This window comes from Rattus norvegicus, chromosome 1 (assembly GCF_036323735.1).
Source record: "Rattus norvegicus strain BN/NHsdMcwi chromosome 1, GRCr8, whole genome shotgun sequence".
NCBI lineage: Eukaryota > Metazoa > Chordata > Mammalia > Rodentia > Muridae > Rattus > Rattus norvegicus.
The window spans coordinates 147521161-147546318 of NC_086019.1; the positions used below are offsets into that span (position 1 = coordinate 147521161).

At 44.7% G+C, this 25158-nt stretch overlaps 1 protein-coding gene across 1 annotated transcript in view; it reads right to left on the reverse strand.

The window, feature by feature from the left end:
• Abhd17c (abhydrolase domain containing 17C, depalmitoylase) overlaps nt 1–13555 on the reverse strand; it is a 40961-nt gene extending 27406 nt beyond the window's left edge. The window contains exon 1 of the mRNA NM_001100736.2: nt 12978–13555. Within this exon, the coding sequence (NP_001094206.1) occupies nt 12978–13540 (563 nt within the window). The 5' untranslated portion in view covers nt 13541–13555. The remainder of the gene's footprint in view (nt 1–12977) is intronic.
• Nucleotides 13556–25158: the final 11603 nt, after the last annotated feature.

Sequence of the window (25158 nt, forward strand, 5' to 3'; positions counted from 1 at the left end):
TTAATAACTGCTCAAAGAGGAACACTAATATTGCTGGGTTTATTCCTGTATTTCCTTACTTTGGTTATATTTTGAGATTTTTCCAAATAAAGTGGCTTTCCATAAACAATATGGTATAGGAAAATGGAGCACCAGGATCTCATAGACCAGAGGGAATGGAATGACAGACAGTAAGACTGCACTACAGTCAGCTGACAGTATCTGTAATAACCACAACCATTGTCACAAGTATTATAAAACAGAATGAGAAGGCTGTGTATATACATATTAAGGATGCTAGTTAGTTCCCCCAATAGTGGCTACTTGCAACACACACACACACACACACACACACACACACACACCCTGTCCCCTCTGAGCAATTCAGTCATCCCTCCTGTTTGAAATGCACATATGGGGGTTAGGGTATTGATTTTTTTGAAAGATTCATCTTTCATCAAGACTGGTTTAAGACCTCAATTTTCCCAGATCCTTGTATCTCCCAGGGATGGGTTATACTTCCACACTCAACCCTGGAGAACGACTTCACTGAAAGCTAAAACTGTACCAGCAACCTGATTGGCACTTTTGTGGCCAGAATTAAGAAGATCAAGACCTATGATCTTTAATCTGAAAGGGCAAAGTGCCCGAAACACAGACCAGGTGAGTGCTTCAGACTCTGTCTAGCCCATCTACCATGCCATCAGAACAGGTAGGGCCAGCTCTGCAGGAAGAGCACCTCTCAGGGCGCCTACTGAGTCTAAGAACAAGTAGCTATGACTGTCTTTCCTCAGAGGACTAGGGAGGGGACGAGATCCAGCAGGGGCAAAGTCAGAGTGCTAAGAGTGGAGACAGGGAAGTTTGTTGTTCTGGCAAGGCACATGTAAGGTGGCATAGGGCCAAGTGCCAGAGGATTCTAGAGAAGAGCTATCCATGCCTTTGAGATGGAGCGAGTGCCTTTCAGAAACACACAGGTAGCAGAGGTCTCTCACGTTAAAAAAAAAAAAAAAAGCTAAGACAGAAGAGAAAACTCCAACTCCTAAAAGATTAAGATTTCAATTGTTTGGGGTGTTAATTTTGCAGTTCTTTGTTAAATGTAAAGTTAAGAGGATAACTCAAAAATAAGAATGGACTTAAGAAGTTTGCAAACGTCCCCAAGAAACACTTGTCCCACTTTTAGTTCATAAGGGACAGAGGAGACAGACAGGCAGCCAGCAAATTAAAATGGTTATCCTTTGCCATCCTTAATCCTGTGAAAGTAATTACAGGTCTCTGGCATTTCACACATCAAAAAGATCCAGAGCGCACCAGGTCATTAGGAGGGCTTTTCAAAATTGGTTCAGTGGAAGCCAGGAAGCATACAGTCATGGAGACAGCTGTCAAAACTGCAGTGCACAATACGAGTAAGGACACAAAACTTCAATGGGCTTTGGGAGGGCCGAATGGTACAAGGAAAACTAGGGATGGCTACCCAGACAGACAAGCCAGGCTGATATAACACACAATTTAACCCCAAGATGATCTCTCCCAAAGAAAAAAGAGGCCAGCCACAAGTTCTCTGTCCTTCAGCACTGGCCTCTAGTAGACCTGTGGCAACACCAACCAGAGACCCTGGAAGGAGACAACAGATTGAAGAGAGCTCTTGCAGGGTGGTCCTCACAAGGAAGGTGATAGCAGCAGACTGAGCTCAAGCAGAAGTGGGAACTCTTAACTTTTTAAATTTACAATCATCCATTCTCATTCGGTGTGTTTGGGGGGGAAGGGCAGGCATCTTGGCCTTTTGTAGAAATCAGTTCTTTCCATCCACTACATGGGTTCCAGTGCTCAGACCTAAATTCTCAGCCTTGGTGGCATGCACTCTCACCCACTGAGCTGTCTTGCTGACCCAAAAGTGACAACTCTTTCATGTGCTGTCTTAGTTAAAAATTTCTATTGCTAAAATGAAACACGACAGCAATTTGGGGAGGAAAGGGTTTATTTGGTTACACTTCCATATCTCTGTTCAAAGAAGTCACGACAGAAATTCAAACAGGGAAGGATCCTGGAGCAGGAGCTGGTGCGGAGGGCATGGAGAAGTATAGAGAAGTGCTACTTACTGGCTTGCTCCTCCCCAACATCTTGCTCAGGCTGCTTTCTTATAGAAACCAGAACCACCAGCCCAGGTTTGGCACCACCCACAATGGGCCAGACCCTCCTTTATCAATCACTAGTTAACAAAATGCCCTGGAGCTAGATCTTATGGACAAATTTTCTCAATTGAGGTTCCTTCTTTCAGATAACTCTAGTTTGTGTCAAGTTCATACAAGACTAGCCAACACGGGTATTTTCCATTTCTGTGGATTCCTTTCTCAATTCTCTTACCTCTAGCCCTCTTGCTCCTGAACCCCACACTTGTGAATTGAGTACCTCAAACTCAGAAGCTTAACAGCACACTCCTTAGGTGTCCTACCACCCTGTCCCTAGCCACCCAGCTCAACAGAAACAGGACCAGCTTTTCTCCACCTTAAGCATTCTTGCAGCTATGTGTACATTTACTCATCTATTTATGTGAGATTGGCTCTTCCCATGTAGCCTAGGCTGACCTTGGACTTGTGATTCTCTGGCCTCTGCCATCATGTGCTGGAACTGCCAGAATGCCAGCAAGAGCTAGGTACAGGAGTGTATCCCACTGGGCTCCTGTGCTCATTTCTGACATACCCAGTCTCTACTCTGCATCAGCAAATATTGCTGGTTTTATCTTTAAAATACACCCAAACTTTAAGTACACTACTTCATTCCCGTCATCTAAAACACTCCCAATTCTTACTGGTCTTTCTTTTCTAGTGGCGTGGCAGCCTCCCCCCAACCTTATCAAGAGCACCGAGGACCAACACCTAAATCAGATCACATCACATCTCTACCTAAACCCCCTTCCACATCTTCCATGCCCTACAGTGGTCCATCTACTGTCCTCCTTGGTACCCTTGACTCTCCTGCCCCAAACATCTTCACTTCCTTGATACTCTGCATCTGCCAGGCACACTCCAACCCCGGGATACAACTCTCCTGCACTGCTTCATCTTGAGATGAAGCAAATCCTAGCCTCCCTTTATAATTAACTGTAACCTCTACTCCACTCTCAAGTTCTCCCAGCATCGTCAACACAGATGTTTGAGAAGGAAAAATCCTTGCAGCAGTTCAGTCTAGGTGACTTCAAAGGGCAAGATGTGACCACAGACATGAGCTGTGCAATGGTGCAGTCAGAGAGAAGCATGGGGAAAGGGATCACAAGGCAGGCTGTTGAATAGTGCCTAGACATCATACAATATTCAAACTGTGCAGGCTGACACAGAACGTGGGGTGACAAAAGGTAGGATCAAAATGTATGGACTACAGCCTAGACCAAGGTCAAAAAGAGCTTAAAAACCAGAACTATGCATTTATTATATAACAGCTGAGTATGGAAGCTTACACTCAGAAGCTGAGGAATGCTATGAGTTCCAGGTCAGCCTAGGCTATAGAGACTCTTAAAACAACAAAACAGTATACATTTACTTCAAAACAAGCTTCAAAAGTCTGTTACACCAGTGACATGCTTCTCCACCCCAGGTGAAGAACTGCAGCAAATGTCAGGGAAACGGTGAGAGCTAAACCAGTCACCATGCAGGCTTCTCACACTACTTACCTCACAAGCTTACAAGGCCCAGTATCCCTAAGACTGAGATCACACAACCTCACATCAGCCCTGCAATCAGCAACACATCTGTATACAACTCAACAGACAGCATATAGAATGTTTCATTGCCAGTGAAAAGCACTAGCAAGCCAAGAGAGCCATGTAGATTCAGGTCAGACCCAGGATCGGATAGAGACCTGCAGAGAACAGCGAAGGATGATGAACAGAGGGACCAGGGCTGTCACGGGGAAGAGGTGGTAGATAAGAAAATGACCAACTGCTCAGGTATGTGATGAAGGAGGGAAGGCGCCAAAGGGCTCTCCAGGTTCAGAAGAAGGAGACAGACCATGTTTACAGAACACTGAGCCTAGGTGTACCATGAAAAGGCCAGTGAGTGCCACCTGAGAAGGTGAACCCTCAGATCGCAGGAACTCATGATCTACTCTACACACCAATGACAGCCTGAACTCTTACCCCTCTGTATGCTTATTTTTAGCTAATCTAGTAGAAAAACTAATTTCTTCCATTAACTCCAAGATGACATGTTCATTTTTAACTTTTCATCTAGCCTAATTATAGTACAAAATATGCACAGAAACAAATTAGCATGTGAACAGTCTTTTCCTAACAGCTATATAAAAATTAAAACAATAGAGGGTGGGAAAGATCTCACAGTACACAGAGGGCTTGCTGCAAGCTCTACTACCCAAGTTTAATTCCCAGAACCCACATAAAGGTGGAAGCAAGAATTCCCCTGGCATCCACCCACACACCAAGTACTAATATATACTATCGTACACCACATCACCATCACCACCACCCATCACCACCACCATCACCACCCACCACCACCACCACCACCACCACCACCACCACCATCACCACCACCACCACCACCCACCACCACCACCACCACCATTACCACCACCACCACCACCATTACCACCACCATCACCACCACCACCCACCACCACCACCATCACCACCCACCACCACCACCATTACCATCATCACCGTCACCACCACCACCACCATCACCACCCACCACCACCACCATTACCGTCATCACCGTCACCACCACCACCACCACCACCACCACCACCACCACCACCATAAACGAATCTTGTTCTGGCATCATGGACCTGTATTGTCAGTACTGTTACCACTGCATCCAGGACATTCACTGAAGTCACCTGGGCAAAGCTGGAACTCCCTTCTGAGTTCCAGCGCTAACACTACAGTAGCAGCCAGCAGGCACGCTTCCTTCCCATCTGCAAACACAGTCTATGGTGAACACATTCAGAATAGCTCTGCTTTCCACTCTTCCCACAAAGCAACTGTCCACACTTCACTATAAGCATTTAAAATGTCAGGTGAAGCAGCACGCAGGGGTTCTTTGTACTCCTTTTTCTTTGAAGATGTGAGCAGTCCTGTGCTGAGCTGCAGTGGCTCTCACAGCTACTCAGTGTGTAACTGATACTCAGCTAACTGTCGCCAGAGCCCCGAACTTGAGCAATCCAGACTTCCTGGAAACAGGCTTCCTGTTTCACCACGGTGCCACGGCCCTTTAGCTCTACAGTGAATCAATATCATGGAACTTATCAATGAGCTCTGTTACACAGCCCTGAGAACACTCCCTGAATAGGAAGTGCAAGGCATTATGGGAACATTCATATTTTAAAAGGAAACATGATTCAGGTCCCATGGCCAACTTCAGGATATCGGCTTATAGTTGTTCTCTTAGCAAGAACAGCCAGAAGGTTCTGAATGGCCAGAGAAGCCCGGTTTCACCCCTGTCCTGATTTTCCCCCAGAGCCTCTGCCTGCTGCTGCATCTGAGAGGGCTCTCTTGTGGCTGCAGCAGTACAAAGAAAGGACAGTCTGCAAAGTGACTGCAGGTGTTGGGATTACAGACAGGTAAGGCTTCTCTTCTGCTCCTGCAAAGAATGTCTTTGGGAAGTATATAAACACCATAGTAGGAACACAGCACTACTGCTCTCCAAAGTAACCAATTCTGAGAACTTCTCTCTTCTCAGCTCTAAATATACCCCCCAGAGTGAGGCTCCACTTGGACATCTCCCTACAGACAGCCGGAGGGTGGGGGAAGGAGGGGTTAGCAACCGATGGACTGGTCTCCAGTCCCATCTGAGCATCTGGTACAGCAACTCCCAACAGTCCTATGAACAATCCCAGCAATGGCATCTCATGCTTGTGCCTCACTGTGTAGAGGTGCTGTGTCAGGACCTGGCACAGGTATTATCATTTACACCACATTATCAGTTACACTAGTCAATGGAGGCTGGAGAAGGCCACAGCATCCAAATGGCACCAAGTAACTTGTAAGTGGCACAGCCAAGTCCTAAATCCAAGTCTGTTAGACTAAAGTCTGTTCCCTTAATCACTAAACACATTATCTGAAAGCTTAGGCTGGCAGAAACGTGATTCTCTGAGTTATCCTTCTAACAACCTTGCCTATGTGATTCTGACATAAGATGAAACCAGTTCCAGTTGTAAATCTCCTAAATGAAGAAATAAACCATTGGACCATCTCATGCTGGAGATCTTTAGCTTAAACCACACACAAGCCTACCTGCACTACGCAGCATCTGCCGTCATCCCTTTCCTGCTCTCTCTGCTCTGTGGATTGTTCAGAATGGGATCTCCACAACAGGCCTCCTCCACCACCCCTCAGTGTCATCTGCTGCCTGTAGGGAAGTGTAGGAAAACGAGAAGTATCCAAAGGGAAGAGCTCCATGTTCCTTGGCTGCTCTCTACCATCTCTCCCAGGCTTTTATCAGACGACCACACGTGAGGTCACAAAAGAACAGTGACATCTACTGCCCCACTGACCTGATTTAAGGCACCTTTTTTCGAGGTCAACATTCTGCACAACCCACACAGATTGAATGGAAAGCAGGGCCAACTGAGAAGGCACAGTAAATGTGGAGCACTGCATATGAGAAAGAGACAAAGTTGACCTATGCATCTGCCACAGCCCTTCCCCAAGACCAATGTTGACACTTGATTCCCTCTGAACCACTGTTAGGAGGAACCTTTAGGAGGCGACAGACCAAGATAACCCCCCACCTCCTGAAAGGAATAGTGCCTTCTGTCAGGGTGGTCAGGGTGGGCTCATCATTTGCTGAGTAGGACAGAGAAACCATAGGAAGAAGGTAAAGTGTAGACACAAACCTTACAGGAAAGGGCACCGTAAAGCAAGCACAAGATACTGTGACTGTAAAACCAAACCCCAAAAGCCCTGCCCAGCTCTAACCCCTGTGAGGAGGAGCCTTCTGCCCCTCTAAGGTATTCCAGGAGCCATCCTGGAAGCTAAGGCAGGGCCCTCACCACACCACAGAACCTACTAGTGCCTTCATCTTAGACTTTCCAGAGTTTAATGAGGAAGAATAAGCTTCTTTATAAACTGTGTATTGCCACTACATCAGCACAAAGGGACAAAGAGAGAGTGGTGATTCTCAATTTAAACTGACTGCCAAACTCAAAAGTTTTAGCTTTCATCTACTGTCTCTATCTTCTTATCAAAATCAAGGAACCTGTTACTTAGAACAATGTGTCCAAAAAAAAAAAAAAAGTGCCATTGTTTTCTATCTTCTATGTGTATTTGGGTGGGGACTGGACCAGACCTATAGCTTCAGTATGAGGTTAGCAGAAGCCAGTGCAGATAAGAAAGGTGTGACCAAATGAACTCTATTTCTAAAGTCAGACTTCAGAGTCTTACCTGGGATTATGACTGCTGAACAAAGATTCTAAAAGTGTGATGGAGGGTGGAGAGAGGAAGCAGAAAGGAGCAAGGGACCTTAAGGGTAAGGTAGATTCACAACAGCCAGCCTTAAAGGGCTGTGGCAACACTTCTTCCAGCCTTAGGACTGAATGTTAAATGATGAGTACTTAGGACACCAAGAATATCCTAAACAAAATGCTGAGAGGAGAGCAGGCTCATTATGAAGTTAAACATTACCAAAGAAAACGACAGATGTCCTGCGACTGGATAACAGCAGAAGTACAAGGTCCATCAGAACAGAACCAGTCAGCAGGTTCCCCAGGGAGGAGGCAAGAATCAGACTCTGCTTCCTGCAGGGGTGAAGTAGTAAGCCTAGGCTTCAAGCATGAGAGAGAAAGGGAGCAGCCAAAGGGAGAGCTCTATGCAGACTGGCAGACAGACTACTTTCAAGCTGCTTTGCCTGGACACATTTGCTCTAAGAGGAGTCATGCTCTTCCTAACAGGAGTCTCCCACTGCTGGAACTGTGAGCTAGCATTGACAGTTGACCCTCCATGTCAACATGTTGTACACCTGCAGATTCACCATCCAAGTATCAAAAAACACAAACTGCAGCTTTACTGAACAAGACCTTTGCCTTGTCATTATTCCCTAAATAGTTCAATCCAACAACTATTTACATAGCATTCACACTGCATTAGATCTTACAAGCAATCTAGACCTGATTTAAAGGACGAATGTGGGTTATATGCAAATTCTGTGCCGTTTTCTACTAAGGACTTGAGCTGCGGATTTTTGTATCCACAGGGTCCTGGAAACAACTACCCATGGATACCAGGAGACAAGTACAATTCCTTTTCATAAATATCACTGTGCTTTCTCCTTGTATCAAACAGTGTTCAAAACAGGTTCTGTTTTCTTACTACTGATCAAAGATAGACAGAAATCCTAGGCTTTTTCCTTAACAGGTACACAGTATTCCTGAGAACAAAGAGGTATACTAACAACTTCACCATACTCCGAAAAGGAGAGCTTTGTTACTCTTGAAATTATACCGAGTGCCAATTTTAAATACTGATCACAATCCACAGACAGTGCCTTTCAACCCCCATCACCTATGTCACCATAGCCTTATTGTTTGTCACAGATTCCCTAAGCCACAGAGTCTATGAACGGCAGACATTAAAGTTACCAAACAGCATGTGGATATATGTTCACTTGCTTCTAAAATCACTTGTCAGAGAGAGAAACAGGCAGACAATGGCTAATAAATGGTTTGCTGAGGAATAAGATTTTGGGTCTTTAAATTGCTTTTTGAACCAAGCCATAAAAAAAGCTTCTTTCTTATCTTCCCCTCTCTGCATCTGCTTTCTCTGTTACCAAATGCCTTTTCTCCTCTACTGTCCTTGCCACCTATATCAAACGGAAGGCTCAGAGATGACCACTTAACAAACAAACCAAATAATGAACGCCCCACTGTTCACTTCTGGAAATCTAGATGGAAACACTTCAGCTAAAATTCTCTTTATACTTTATACCCCATTCTGAGGGATTATTTGCTTATTTGGGTTTAATCCCACTAAGTTACAGTCAAACATCTGCAGTCTACAATTCTTGACGAGATCTGTCTTCTTACAGGGCAGGCACAGAGCCTGGGTCTACCTATCCTCACCCCGCACTGCATACATCACGCAATTCACCTTCCCAACTCAAGCAGCAGCACAGGCTCCAACAAGCCCATGATTTACAGTGTGCTCTCCAGTGCTTCTGAGCCTGCAGAGGGATGTGTCTCTGTCCCTGGTACCCACCATCCGGCTTAGTGGCCATTTCTTATGGTCACATGCCAACACGAGGTCACAGTTTCTACCTCCTCTCCAACACCATGCCCCCCGAAAATACTTAAATCCTTATAGGTTATAGTCAATAACCTATAGCAAATCACCTTTTCTGACTCTGTACCCTTTTTTGGAGGGATTGGCTGACTTTATACCTGCATGTGGGGGTCTGCACGCTGGGGAGAATTTCAGCTCTCGGTTAAAATCACAATAATAGCACGAAGGAGCTGCACAGACATATAATGGATAAAGACACCACAAAGTCATAAGAACACCAATATGACAGCTAGGAAGTGGCTGAGACCACAAGCCATTTGAGCACACACCATTTTTGGTGGATGGTTGTAGTCACTATTTGCAACTTAGCAGCACTGACTGACTGCCACTCGTCAACAGAGCACTCACCCTTTTATAAATGAAACACCCTGAGCAAATATTTAATCAGAGTCTATATTTTAAATCCCAGTGCTAGTTTCTGGGAATAGAGAGGACAGAGGTCCTTTCCACAAGAAACTGTCAATTAAACAGCAGCTATGGCAATGCTTAAGTAAAGGGACTGAGTAACAGGTGCAACAGTGTGTTAGTTACTTTTCATGGTTGTGACAGATATGGGGTACACAACTTCAGGGTGGAGTTACTTTAGCTCACAGTTTCAAAGTCTTTAGTCTACCCAAGTTCAGCTGGCTCTGCTGCTTTTAGACCCGTGCCAAGGCTATTAAGGAAGAAAGACATAATAGAGGAAAGTTGCCCCTACCCATCCACTACCACCCCATGGCAGCCAGAAGAGGGGAAGAGGCCAGGGCAAGATATCACCTCCAGACGCACAATGGTAATCAACTCCTCCAATCAGGCCCCACTTCCAGGTTCCTCACTTTCCAAAGTCCATTTGACTAAGAATCATCAGTGGGTTATTAATCTGTGGGTGGGGTTGGGTCTTTTCCATCCCATCACTTCTACCAAAGCTCCACTTCTGAACACTGTACTGGGGGACCAGGCTTAAACCATGAGCCACAAGATGGGGACACTAGGATCTCCTAATATAACCAGGATTTAGTTAGGATCAATACTCTTAACATGAAGGACATTCTCAAAACACCACCTAGGAGCTCAGGAAATGCCTGGGACTTGGGGCTGCCTAGCATTGACTTAGACAACCTATTTCTCGGGGACTAATCTATGGGCCAGGACAGAGACGACTCAGGAGGCTGCAAGCCTCAAGTCAGTGCCTCTGCAGTGTAGCTAACCAGGAAGTCAGAGGGGAAACCACTCACAGAACAACTGGTGTTTGGGAGAGGGTTTCTGAGCCAGTCCAGAGGAACTGTCACAGTGAAGAAGTCCTTCAACAGCAGGGACCTTAAGACAGCTGAGAAGGGGTAGAGATGAGCGTATTCCAGACTATGCTACTGAAAGATCACATACAGTAAGACAACACAGCAATCTAGGCTGAAGGAAGGTGGTTGAGGAATCAGCCTTAGAATCAGGTAAGCCAGACTCACATCTTTTGAGAAATCAAATACAGGGTGAGAGAACTCTAAACTACCAGTTAGGAGACCTGCTGGCTGGCTGTGATATTATCCTGGGGAGGGTGGATGAAGGCAGCACCCACATGGGCGCTGGGAAACACTTCACACCCAGCACTTTTTTTTTTTTCAAGTCAAATAAAACAGAACACATTCTGTTACCCGAAGTACCCACTGGGGTTGGGATGTTCTGTGAAACATTCCATTCAGATACGCAGCCTCAGATGCGTACGAGATGTGCAAGCATGATCAAGGTGCGGAATGAGCATCTTACTGTAGTCAGTCTAACCGGCTGGGAAAGCACAGAATAAGAGGCTTATTTGTATCTTCATAGTCTGATTCTGGGAACCAGGAGTGACAACGCACACCTGTAATACCAGCACTTGTGAAGCAGAGGGAGGTGGTGATGGTCAGAATCAGCTGCAAGGTGAGTCTGAGTCTCCAAAAGCAGTTTAAAAAACAACAACAACAACAAAAACTAAAAGCAACAACAAAGAACTCATGCTTATTTTAGATATGAGTTCTAGTAAAACATTAAACCACAAGCAAAATTACCAGGTAATTCAAATTTTGACGTACCCCGAAACAATGCCTTTTATGTGTTATGGACTGCACCTCACCTTTGTGGTAAGACAGACATACATACTCAAGAGTGAAAGAAAGAAAGGTCCACATCGGAGCAATGTTTTGTAGAAATTTTTATAGAACATCAACTCAAGGTAGGACTTTACTGTTTCACTGTAAAAATATCTAATACTAAAATTTATTTTTACCACCTACACTATGGCAGATTAGGTAGTTCAAGATGTGCGACGCGTGCTTTTTAAAAAGAACTGGGTATGGTAGATGAGTGTGGGCACAATTACTGGATGACAGGACAGCCTAGGAGAGCCAGTTCTCTCTCCCTCCACCTCTGTATTCCACAAGTCAAACTCTGGTCACCATGTCTGCCCAGAAAGCAGCCTCCACTCACTCAGCCACCTAGCTACCTGAACACTTTTTCCAGGCCCTGACCAATGTAGAACTCACCGTGCAGCTAAGGCTAGCCTGAAACGTTCAGCAATCCTTCAGCCTCTGCCTCAGAGTACTGAGGCATATCCTACACCAGCCCTCCCTGACACATACTTCTGAAACCTGTTCTTGGGAACAGGTGGCATGTGACTACTTGTGGATCCTCAGCCACTCCATCAGGACAGAATCCAGCCGCATCTGCCTACATCGTTCTCTGAAAACTACACCCCAATTAAGGATCCCCTCCAAGACCTCAGAAGAGTTTAAGCAAACAGCACAGAGTAAATACTAAGTACTTCTCTGTTTCTCAAGAAGCATAAGGGATAATTTATGAACATACGGGCAACACATATGGAAATAAGTCATTATTACTGATCATGTACTTAGCCCAGCAAATAGACTTTTCATAAAAACTATACAAAGGTCTCTAAAAAGAACAGTGCCTACTGTCCTTATTCTGAGGACTTGTTCCTCTAAAGAAATCCAAGCTCATTACCCAAAAGGTTGCCACCTGTGCTATGGGGATTACATGGGAAGGTCACAAGCATCAAACAGGACAGGTCACTTAACTTTCTCACAAATCAAAAGTCTAAGTTCAGAGTAAAACTCAAGCAGGTTTTTCTTTTTCCCACCTGATCTGTCCCCAGATATAACAATTTGTGCTTGGCATGTAAAAGACCCCGAATAATTCCAGTTTTATGAACCCTAACTCAAGGTCAACCGATTCCCTCGAGCCTATAAGACACCCTGCGCTACTAGTGGGGTTTAGGGAAGGTTCCGACATCAGCTAACTTCCTGATCTCAAGGAACCACAAACTCTGCCGGACCAAGAGGCAAAGTCCTCACCACACCCGACCCGACCCAGCCTTAAGGGCTGTTCAGGCATCGCCCCAGGGGGACTTTCTACTTAGAAAGTCTTTTAAAGGTCATAGTCTCTCCCCTGTTTTCACAGGACACTGAAAAACCCAAGGTCACTTCTTCCAGACCTTCAGGGTCTGCGCGTAGTTCATCACACAACTCAAGCTCAACCAAGTTGGTTTGGCCGGTACGTTAGCACCCCCCACAGCGGCCACGTGCGTTTAACCGGAGCCACAAAGACTCCAGGCCTCGCTGGCCAGTGAAAAGCAGGCAGGACCCTTTAAGTCTGAGCTATCCATCCCCACAAGGGCTGGTGATCCGGAGCGAATGCAACAATCTGGGAGCACAAGCCCGCACCCAACCCGTGGCTCGGGGCTCACCGGGTGCGCAACGCCTGCCACGCGGCGTCGATGTCGGCGTAGAGATTCTTTTCGGAGGGCTTGCCGGAGCTCACACCATAGCCCGAATAGTCGTAAGAAAAGATGTTGCAGTTGATGCGCGAGCCCAGGCCGATGTAGAAGCTACACATCTGGCCCAAGTCCACAGCGTTGCCGTGAGAGAAGAGCAGCGTGTAGCGGCTGGAGGGCGCGCAGCGCACGAACATGCAGCCCAGCCGGTTGTCGCGGGCCGTGCGCGAGAAGAAGACCTCTACGGCGTCCAGTTCGCGCTGCGAGTACTGCCAGTCGGCGCGCTCGCTCAGGTGCAGGCTGCACGCGCCGGGGCCCGCACCCTCCTCGGCCGGAGCGGGCTGCGCCGCCGGGGCTGGCGCCGGGGTCGCAGCGGGCGCGGGCGCGCGCTGCTCGGGCGCCAGCACCGTGTAGGTGGGTTCGGGCGGCAGGAAGGCCAGCTTGGCGGCGATGCGGCTCGGACAAGGAGGGCAGCAGAAGAGCCAGCACAGCTCGCCGAGCGAGAAGCCGTTCATCCTGGGGCCGGGCTCGGGCATCGGGACGGCCTGGCGCCCGCCGCGGGCGGGAGGGAAGCGCAGGGAGCGCAGAGGGAGAGCGCCGAGAACTGGAGGCCGGCCGAGGAGGCGGAGAGGCTAGGGGCGGGGCCAGGCGGGCGCGGCGCGGCGAGCGGGGCGGGTCAGCGGCAGCCCCGCAGCCCCGGCGAGGTGCGGACGACCGGGGCTCGCGCGCTGCACACAAAGCCCGCGGCGGCGGCGGCCATGGCCCGCTCGAGCGCGCCGCCCCGCCCCCGCACGCTGCCGCCACTTCCGGGTTACCGCGCCGCGCGCCCCCACAAGCGGGCGGGGCTACCCCTCAGAACGGACGCCCTAGTCTGAAGCAGGACTCCCCTGTCTGGGCGGGGCTCTCACCTCTTGGGCGGGGAGTTAGTGCATCTGGGCAGGGCTGCTGGTTAGAACAAACTCCGGGATCCGAAGCGAGGCTCTGGTGTCTGGGGCGGAGCTTACCGTGATTGGGGCGGGGCTCTGAAGAGATGGGGCGGTTGGGACAATCCTGGATTGAAAAGGTAGGTGCACAGATACTTTAGGATTCGGTTCTCCAGAACCAACTTTGTCCTGGTAGGGTTATTGGGAATTTATGTAAAAGATAATTATTGAGAAAGAGAATTGAATACATTAAAAAATGCCTTGCTTCCCGCTAATCAATGCTATTTTTTTCTCTTTTGGTTGTTTGAGACAGTTTAACCTACACTGGCGTAGAACTCGGATTCCTCTTTCCTCTATACCAGTGGCTGAGATTCAAGACTTTTTGAATACCACCCTCCTCTGATCCCCCTCGTACGTGTTCCCGTGCCTGTTGGTTTTACAACTGGTGTGAACATGGTACTTTCTCACCCTCACCCCTTACGTCAACCCCCCCTACATGGTGCCAACTGGATACTCATACTCCATATCTGTCCTTTATGATGTTAGTTTCTCTAGAATTGTTTTGGCGCCAGACTTTTAATCATGAAAGACATGTTAAAACGATTTTAATCCTCTGTTGTCTTGGCTATGGGCTTTAAGTGATTTTCCAAATATAGCTCTCAGGGCCTTTGAAACCATGTGAACCCTGGTGTTCAGTTGGCAGAGCCTCTCCTCTGGACTTTGGCATTAGGCTTCGCTTTCAGGGAGAGGAGGGCATCCCAGGCTACCTGCGGTTAATGCAACCAGAGCCCCAGTGGGCAGTCACCACTCCAGACCTCAAAGATGTCCCAAGAAGGATTACAACCTTTTTGAAAACAAAAAGAATTTTGAGCATCCTAATCTAAATTGATTTATCAATACCAACATCAGTAGTAACATTGTGGACTGAATTTTAGAAGGCCATATACTCACTAAATTCATAAATTTCCAAAAAACTGCACACAATGCCTCTTCAAGTCTGTTTTAAAGTTAGATGGGCAAAACTGTTCTTCCATTGCTAGGCTTTAGCTTCTGGCTTTCAGTTTCATTTTTTTTCCCCCAAAGACTTGAGAGTTTTTTCATGTTGCTATTTTGCCTGCTTGATTCCTGTACTAAGTCAATGTGTGTGGCGTTTTTCATGCCATAGCTACTGGGTCAGTTGCCAGAATTGCAAAGAGAAAGTTATCTCTGCCACAGTCAAGACACTCTTAAGAAGCCTGAAAACAGTTTGCGGGATCAGGAGTTCGTGGTCACTCCCAACTTCATAGTGGCCAGACCGGGCAATGAGACCATAACTTAAATAAATAAATAAATAAAATAAATAAATAAGCAAGCAAATAAATCAGTCCTTTGTGAACATTTAGGTGATTGTATTATTATTATTATATGTATTTTGGGGGTGGACATAGGTATGGAGTTGAGAAGACAACTTATAGGAGTTGTTTCTCTCTTTCCATCATGCGAGTTTGGGGGATCAAACTTGGATCGTCAGACTTGTTTACCCACTGAGCCATCTTGTATCCTTAGACAATGGTCTCAGGTCCTGTCTTGCTATTTCTGTGAGGAACAGATGCCAGTACGCTTCACTCTAGTCTAATGCAGAGTGAAAACAAGGGACTTTGAGAACTGAACTGAAATGAGTACTGTCCACTCTCCTCCTAGTCAGTCTTCCTCCAGCACCGTTCCTCCCACCTGACAGAATGGACTAGCTCACAGCTCGTGAAAGGACAGCTAATGATTCCTAAGTCCGCATCTTTGTGCTGACTATAGGAAGGATAGCAGTCATATTCCAGATGTTCTGGTGGCAGTCCTGTTGGGAAACCCAAAGTTGGCTTCTTTAGTTTAGTCTCTGTATCCTCTGCAAAGGATGTGTGCAATACGACTCTGTACATGACTAATAACTAAATGGAAAGACTAACCTTTTGGATCATTTTGAGAGACTATACAGAGGGAAGCTTCCTGTAAAAGTAAACTCATTTGTGTTTATGTGACTATTAAACTTAATGTGCTGAATGCCATAGAGGGCAAGCCTTGCTCACCCATATTACGTAGAGCTGAGGTTAGACTTTGTGTGGCCCTCTAAGATGAGATGTGCTGCTAGGGTGTAACAAACTCAGTGTCTCAGCACATTCGTCATGTAAAAGCTCCTCAGCAAATAAATACTTTCTAGTTTTTAGATGCTAACCTCTCTGTACAACCATCTTCAGGAGGGAGCATCCACAGGAGAGACAGGATGCCTTGGCATTTTGGCTGGGAGAGTTTAGCATCCACCTTGGAGAATAGCTGTGCCCTATTAGATACAAGGACCAAGTTAACAGCTGTCCAACTTGACCTTAAAGAACTCCTATGTGATTCTTACCATTCTAGCATAGTAAGGTTTACCCTGAATTCAGACTAGCAAATGTGTTTGTTGGGTCCTCAGCATGAGTCTAGTCAATGAATTGACCTGGGACATGTGAAGGGACAAGGTCACATCACAGCCAAATGTTAGGATTGTCACTGCTGTTGAAGTAACTCTTTCCCCGCCCACCAGCTAGGACTAATGAGCTAAACAACACACCATGTAGCTGAAGGCATTGGCTTCTACTCTTTGATATTGGAATTTACATGTTTGACATTTTACATTTGACATATTAATCTTGTAAGTGTTGATTGACTGAAGATTGACTTGATTTGTAAAGGCAAAGCCATATTAATATGGGATAGGTGACTCATGTATTAGGACCAAAAGAGAAGGGTGTAAAAGTAACTTGTATTCACCTGATACAATTTGTTGTCTAGAGACTGACTGCCTTTGTCTGCTAGGCCTAGTACTAGAAGCTTCTAGCCACCATACAATCTTATCTAGGCCTAGAGTGCTTTCAGCCTCTGAGACTTGATGTTGAATATGCTCTCCTTTTCTGAGCTCTTTCTGATCTCTGGCAGGCTGGTTCAAGACAGCTGTTTTGGCTCAAACTGTTGTGATTTACCCTCACTTCTCTCAGTTTCTCCTGAATCGCTTTGCTCGGCCTCATCCTAACTTTGGCAATATGTTCTTTTCGTCTTTTTAAAGATTTATTTATTTATTTTATGTATACACTGTCACTGTCTTCACACACACCAGAAGAGGGCATCAGATTCCATTACAGATGGCTGTGAGCCACCATGTGGTTGCTGGGAATTGAACTCAGGACCTCTGGAAGAGCAGTTGAGTGCTCTTAACCTCTGAGCCATCTCTCCAGCCCATGCAATTTTCCTTCTCATTCTCTGACTTCTGTCTTTCATGCGTGTCTAGCATGTTCTCCCTCTACAACCTGTCTTTGTACAACTGTCCCAGTAAAACTGCCTCCTTCCTTTTTCTCTCTGTGCTGCTCTTTTAAGTAGAGCTGGGCATATCTTCTTCTATCCAATCTTTCTTTAATTTGTTGCTTTGTCACTCAATTAGACAAAACTTTCAAACATGGGGTACTTTCTTCTACAAACTACCATTACCTTCATTGTTTAGAATTAAAGGTGTGTACTAAGGGCTGAACCACACCATAACTAGAAACAGTTTTTTGTTTTGTTTTGTTTTGTTTTTTGTTTCGTTTTGATTTCCTGAGTTTTTTTGTTGTGGTTTTGTTTTATAAGTAACACAATCTCAGGTTTCACAGTGTGATCAAATATCCTGCAACAGAAGGTGAATGTACATGCTTAAAAAATTAGTTCCGGGGGCTAGAAAGATGGTTCAGCCATTAAGTGCACACATATACCTCTTACAGAGGACCTGAGTCCAGTTTACTCTACATATACATACAACTAAAAATGAAGATAAAATAAATCTAAAAAGAAAGGAAGGAAGGGAGGAAAAAAGGAAGGAAGGAAGAAGAAAGAAAGGAAGTGAGAAAGGAAGGAAGGAAGGAAGAAAGAAAGAAGGAAGGAAAGAAAGAGAGAAAGAAAGAAAGAAAATAAATCTGGGCCGGAGAGATGGCTCAGTAGTTAAGAGCACTGACTGCTCTTCCAGGGGTCCTGAGTTCAATTCCCAGCAACCACACGGTGGCTCAAAACCATCTGTAATGGAATCTGATGCCCTCTTCTAGTGTGTCTGAAGACAGTTACAGTGTACTGGCATAAAACAAACAAATAGAGACACCGCCGGAACCTGAGGGAAACAGACCGGATAAACAGTTCTCTGCACCCAAATCCCGTGGGAGGGAGAGCTGAACCTTCAGAGAGGCAGACAAGCCTGGGAAACCAGAAGAGACTGCTCTCTGTACATACATCTCGGACGCCAGAGGAAAACACCAAAGGCCATCTGGAACCCTGGTGCACTGAAGCTCCCGGAAGGGGCGGCACAGGTCTTCCTGGTTGCTTGCCGCCGCAGAGAGCCCTTGGGCAGCACCCCGCGAGCAAACTTGAGCCTCGGGACCACAGGTAAGACCAACTTGTCTGCTGCAAGAAAGCTGCCTGGTGAACTCAAGACACAGGCCCACAGGAACAGCTGAAGACCTGTAGAGAGGAAAAACTACACGCCCGAAAGCAGAACACTCTGTCCCCATAACTGACTGAAAGAGAGGAAAACAGGTCTACAGCACTCCTGACACACAGCCTTATAGGACAGTCTAGCCACTGTCAGAAATAGCAGAACAAAGTAACACTAGAGATAATCTGATGGCGAGAGGCAAGCGCAGGAACCCAAGCAACAGAAACCAAGACTACATGCCATCATCGGAGCCCAATTCTCCCACCAAAACAAACATGGAATATCCAAACACACCAGAAAAGCAAGATCTAGTTTCAAAATCATATTTGATCATGATGCTGGAGGACTTCAAGAAAGACATGAACACACTCAGGGAAACACAGGAAAACATTAATAAACAAGTAGAAGCCTACAGAGAGGAACCGCAAAAATCCCTGAAAGAATTCCAGGAAAACACAATCAAACAGTTGAAGGAATTAAAAATGGAAATAGAAGCAATCAAGAAAGAACACATGGAAACAACCCTGGATATAGAAAACCAAAAGAAGAGACAAGGAGCTGTAGATACAAGCCTCACCAACAGAATTCAAGAGATGGAAGAGAGAATCTCAGGAGCAGAAGATTCCATAGAAATCATCGACTCAACTGTCAAAGATAATGTAAAGCGGAAAAAGCTACTGGTCCAAAACATACAGGAAATCCAGGACTCAATGAGAAGATCAAACCTAAGGATAATAGGTATAGAAGAGAGTGAAGACTCCCAGCTCAAAGGACCAGTAAATATCTTCAACAAAATCATAGAAGAAAACTTCCCTAACCTAAAAAAAGAGATACCCATAGGCATACAAGATGCCTACAGAACTCCAAATAGATTGGACTAGAAAAGAAACACCTCCCGTCACATAATAGTCAAAACACCAAATGCACAAAATAAAGAAAGAATATTAAAAGCAGTAAGGGAAAAAGGTCAAGTAACATATAAAGGCAGACCTATCAGAATCACACCAGACTTCTCGCCAGAAACTATGAAGGCCAGAAGATCCTGGACTGATGTCATACAGACCCTAAGAGAACACAAATGCCAGCCCAGGTTACTGTATCCTGCAAAACTCTCAATTAACATAGATGGAGAAACCAAGATATTCCATGACAAAACCAAATTTACACAATATCTTTCTATAAATCCAGCACTACAAAGGATAATAAATGGTAAAGCCCAAACATAAGGAGGCAAGCTATACCCTAGAAGAAGCAAGAAACTAATCGTCTTGGCAACAAAACAAACAGAATGAAAGCACACAAACATAACCTCACATCCAAATATGATTATAACGGGAAGCAATAACCACTATTCCTTAATATCTCTCAACATCAATGGCCTCAACTCCCCAATAAAAAGAAATAGATTAACAAACTGGATACGCAACGAGGAACCTGCATTCTGCTGCCTACAGGAAACATACCTCAGAGACAAAGACAGACACTACCTCAGAGTGAAAGGCTGGAAAACAACTTTCCAAGCAAATGGTCAGAAGAAGCAAGCTGGAGTAGCCATTCTAATATCAAATAAAATAAATTTTCAACTAAAAGTCATCAAAAAAGATAAGGAAGGACACTACATGTTCATCAAAGGAAAAATCCACCAAGATGAACTCTCAATCCTAAATATCTATGCCCCAAATACAAGGGCACCTACATATGTAAAAGAAACCTTACTAAAGCTCAAAACACACATTGCACCTCACACAATAATAGTGGGAGATTTCAACACCCCACTCTCATCAATGGACAGATCATGGAAACAGAAATTAAACAGAGATGTAGACAGACTAAGAGAAGTCATGAGCCAAATGGACCTAATGGATATTTATAGAACATTCTATCCTAAAGCAAAAGGATATACCTTCTTCTCAGCTCCTCATGGTACTTTCTCCAAAATTGACCATATAATTGGTCAAAAAACGGGCCTCAACAGGTACAGAAAGATAGAAATAATCCCATGCGTGCTATCGGACCACCACGGCCTAAAACTGGTCTTCAATAACAATCAAGGAAGAATGTCCACATATACTTGGAAATTGAACAATGCTCTACTCAATGGTAACCTGGTCAAGGAAGAAATAAAGAAAGAAATTAAAAACTTTTTAGAATTTAATGAAAATGAAGGTACAACATACTCAAACTTATGGGACACAATGAAAGCTGTGCTAAGAGGAAAACTCATAGCGCTGAGCGCCTGCAGAAAGAAACAGGAAAGAGCATATGTCAGCAGCTTGACAGCACACCTAAAAGCTCTAGAACAAAAAGAAGCAAATACACCCAGGAGGAGTAGAAGGCAGGAAATAATCAAACTCAGAGCTGAAATCAACCAAGTAGAAACAAAAAGGACCATAGAAAGACTCAACAGAACCAAAAGTTGGTTCTTTGAGAAAATCAACAAGATAAACCCTTAGCCAGACTAACGAGAGGACACAGAGAGTGCGTCCAAATTAACAAAATCAGAAATGAAAAGGGAGACATAACAACAGATTCAGAGGAAATTCAAAAAATCATCAGATCTTACTACAAAACCCTATATTCAACAAAACTTGAAAATCTTCAGGAAATGGACAATTTCCTAGACAGATACCAGGTATCGAAGTTAAATCAGGAACAGATAAACCAGTTAAACAACCCCATAACTCCTAAGGAAATAGAAGCAGTCATTAAAGGTCTCCCAACCAAAAAGAGCCCAGGTCCAGACGGGTTTAGTGCAGAATTCTATCAAACCTTCATAGAAGACCTCATACCAATATTATCCAAACTATTCCACAAAATTGAAACAGATGGATCACTACCGAATACCTTCTACGAAGCCACAATTACTCTTATACCTAAACCACACAAAGACACAACAAAGAAAGAGAACTTCAGACCAATTTCCCTTATGAATATCGACGCAAAAATACTCAAAATTCTGGCAAACCGAATCCAAGAGCACATCAAAACAATCATCCACCATGATCAAGTAGGCTTCATCCCAGGCATGCAGGGATGGTTTAATATACGGAAAACCATCAACGTGATCCATTATATAAACAAACTGAAAGAACAAAACCACATGATCATTTCATTAGATGCTGAGAAAGCATTTGACAAAAGTCAACACCCCTTCATGATAAAAGTCCTGGAAAGAATAGGAATTCAAGGCCCATACCTGAACATGGTAAAAGCCATATACAGCAAACCAGTTGCTAACATTAAACTAAATGGAGAGAAACTTGAAGCAATCCCACTAAAATCAGGGACTAGACAAGGCTGCCCACTCTCTCCCTACTTATTCAATATAGTTCTTGAAGTTCTAGTCAGAGCAATCAGACAACAAAAGGATGTCAAGGGGATACAGATCGGAAAAGAAGAAGTCAAAATATCACTATTTGCAGAGGACATGATAGTATATTTAAGTGATCCCAAAAGTTCCACCAGAGAACTACTAAAGCTGATAAACAACTTCAGCAAAGTGGCTGGGTATAAAATTAACTCAAATAAATCAGTTGCCTTCCTCTATACAAAAGAGAAACAAGCCGAGAAAGAAATTAGGGAAACGACACCCTTCATAATAGACCCAAATAATATAAAGTACCTCGGTGTGACTTTAACCAAGCAAGTAAAAGATCTGTACAATAAGAACTTCAAGACACTGAAGAAGGAAATTGAAGAAGACCTCAGAAGATGGAAAGATCTCCCATGCTCATGGATTGGCAGGATTAATATAGTAAAAATGGCCATTTTACCAAAAGCAATCTACAGATTCAATGCAATCCCCATCAAAATACCAATCCAATTCTTCAAAGAGTTAGACAGAACAATTTGCAAATTCATCTGGAATAACAAAAAACCCAGGATAGCTAAAGCTATCCTCAACAATGAAAGGACTTCAGGGGGAATCACTATCCCTGAACTCAAGCAGTATTACAGAGCAATAGTGATAAAAACTGCATGGTATTGGTACAGAGACAGACAGATAGACCAATGGAATAGAATTGAAGACCCAGAAATGAACCCACACACCTATGGTCACTTGATTTTTGACAAAGGAGCCAAAACCATCCAATGGAAAAAAGATAGCATTTTCAGCAAATGGTGCTGGTTCAACTGGAGGTCAACATGTAGAAGAATGCAGATCGATCCATGCTCATCACCCTGTACACAGCTTAGGTCCAAGTGGATCAAGGACCTCCACATCAAAGCAGACACACTCAAACTAATAGAAGAAAAACTAGGGAAGCATCTGGAACACATGGGCACTGGAAAAAATTTCCTGAACAAAACACCAATGGCTTACGCTCTAAGATCAAGAATTGACAAATGGGATCTCATAAAACTGCAAAGCTTCTGTAAGGCAAAGGACACTGTGGTTAGGACAAAACGGCAACCAACAGATTGGGAAAAGATCTTTACCAATCCTACAACAGATAGAGGCCTTATATCCAAAATATACAAAGAACTCAAGAAGTTAGACCACAGGGAAACAAATAACCCTATTAAAAAATGGGGCTCAGAGCTAAACAAAGAATTCATAGCTGAGGAATGCCGAATGGCGGAGAAACACCTAAAGAAATGTTCAACATCTTTAGTCATAAGGGAAATGCAAATCAAAACAACCCTGAGATTTCACCTCACACCAGTGAGAATGGCTAAGATCAAAAACTCAGGTGACAGCAGATGCTGGCGAGGATGTGGAGAAAGAGGAACCCTCCTCCATTGTTGGTGGGATTGCAAACTGGTACAACCATTCTGGAAATCAGTCTGGAGGATCCTCAGAAAATTGGACATTGAACTGCCTGAGGATCCAGCTATACCTCTCTTGGGCATATACCCAAAAGATTCCCCAACATATAACAAAGACACATGCTCCACTATGTTCATTGCAGCCTTATTTATAATAGCCAGAAGCTGGAAAGAACCCAGATGCCCTTCAACAGAGGAATGGATACAGAAAATGTGGTACATCTACACAATGGAATATTACTCAGCTATCAAAAACAACGACTTTATGAAATTCGTAGGCAAATGGCTGGAACTGGAAAATATCATCCTGAGTGAGCTAACCCAAACACAGAAAGACATACATGGTATGCACTCACTGATAAGTGGCTATTAGCCCAAATGCTTGAATTACCCTAAGTGCCTAGAACAAATGAAACTCAAGACAGATGATCAAAATGTGAATGGTTCACTCCTTCTTTAAAAGGGGAACAAGAATACCCTTGGCAGGGAAGAGAGAGGTAAAGATTAAAACAGAGACTGAAGGAACACCCATTCAGAGTCTGCCCCACATGTGGCCCAGGCATATACAGCCATCCAATTAGACAAGATGGATGAAGCAAAGAAGTGCAGACCGACAGGAGCCGGATGTAGATCGCTCCTGAGAGACACAGCCAGAATACAGCAAATACAGAGGCGAATACCAGCAGCAAACCACTGAACTGAGAATAGGACCCCCGTTGAAGGAATCAGAGAAAGAACTGGAAGAGCTTGAAGGGGCTCGAGACCCCATAGGTACAACAATGCCAAGCAAGCAGAGCTTCCAGGGACTAAGCCACTACTTAAAGACTATACATGGACTGACCCTGGACTCTGACCTCATAGGTAGCAATGAATATCCTAGTAAGAGCACCAGTGGAAGGGGAAGCCCTGGGTCCTGCTAAGACTGAACCCCCAGTGAACTAGACTGTTGGGGGGGGGGACAATGGGGGGAGGGTGGGGAGGGGAACACCGATAAGAAAGGGGAGGGGGGAGGGGGATGTTTGCCCGGAAACTGGGAAAGGGAATAACACTCGAAATGTATATAAGAAATACTCAAGTTAATAATAATAAAAAAAAATAAAACAAACAAATAAATCTTTAAAAAAGAAAAGAAAACCTTACTCCTCTGTCAGGATGGAATCAGATACATTGTCGAGTTTTTCTTCTTACTGACACCAGATACTGTGTGAAGTCAGGGACTAGGAAACATATCTGTTTTGTCCATCATTGATCTCCCTATGGCAAGCATAAAGGGTTTGAAAATGTGAGTTAAGTTGCTAATGAATGAATAATTTGGTGAATCCCTCTATAGAGCAAATCTGTCCCTCCCTGTGTGGGCAATGTTAATGCAATGTGACCTTAAGGAAGATGAAAGCAGCCCACACAATTGATGGGCAGTGTCCATGCACTCTGTGGCTTAGCTGTGCAGCCACCCCACCTTTCTTGAAGGAAAAGCCCAGATTTTGTTCTCAGTAACAAGGCTTATAATGAAGACAGTCACCCAGCCTCCCTTGATACAAGCAAGACCACATGACATGATTCTGCCCAGTAGTAGAAAACATTCTGAGGAGCTTCCAGAAAAAAAAAATGTGTTCTTTCTTTTCAGAACTGGTGAGAGACTGAGGAGACAGATTTCCCTACTAGACAGACAGAGAAGGGCCAAAACTAGGTAATAAAGATGGTGAGCTTTTAAGGCAGCTGTCTTCTTCCTCATCTTCCTCACCTGGTAGCTTAAAGGTCTTATAAACCTTCTTCCAGCTAGAAGGCCCACTACTGCTGGACTGACCCAACAAGTTTTAGACTTGATCAGGATTTGTTTTACAAGAGTTGCGGGTTAATCAACTATCCTATCTTTCTTCAAACTGACCAACCCTAAATCCAGGGAGAAAAATTCCTTGGAGACTTTTAAAAACCCAGCTCTTTAGATGAGAGTAGATGTTTCAACTTTCCAAGTCCCCTCCACCCCCCACCCTGATTTGTAGAG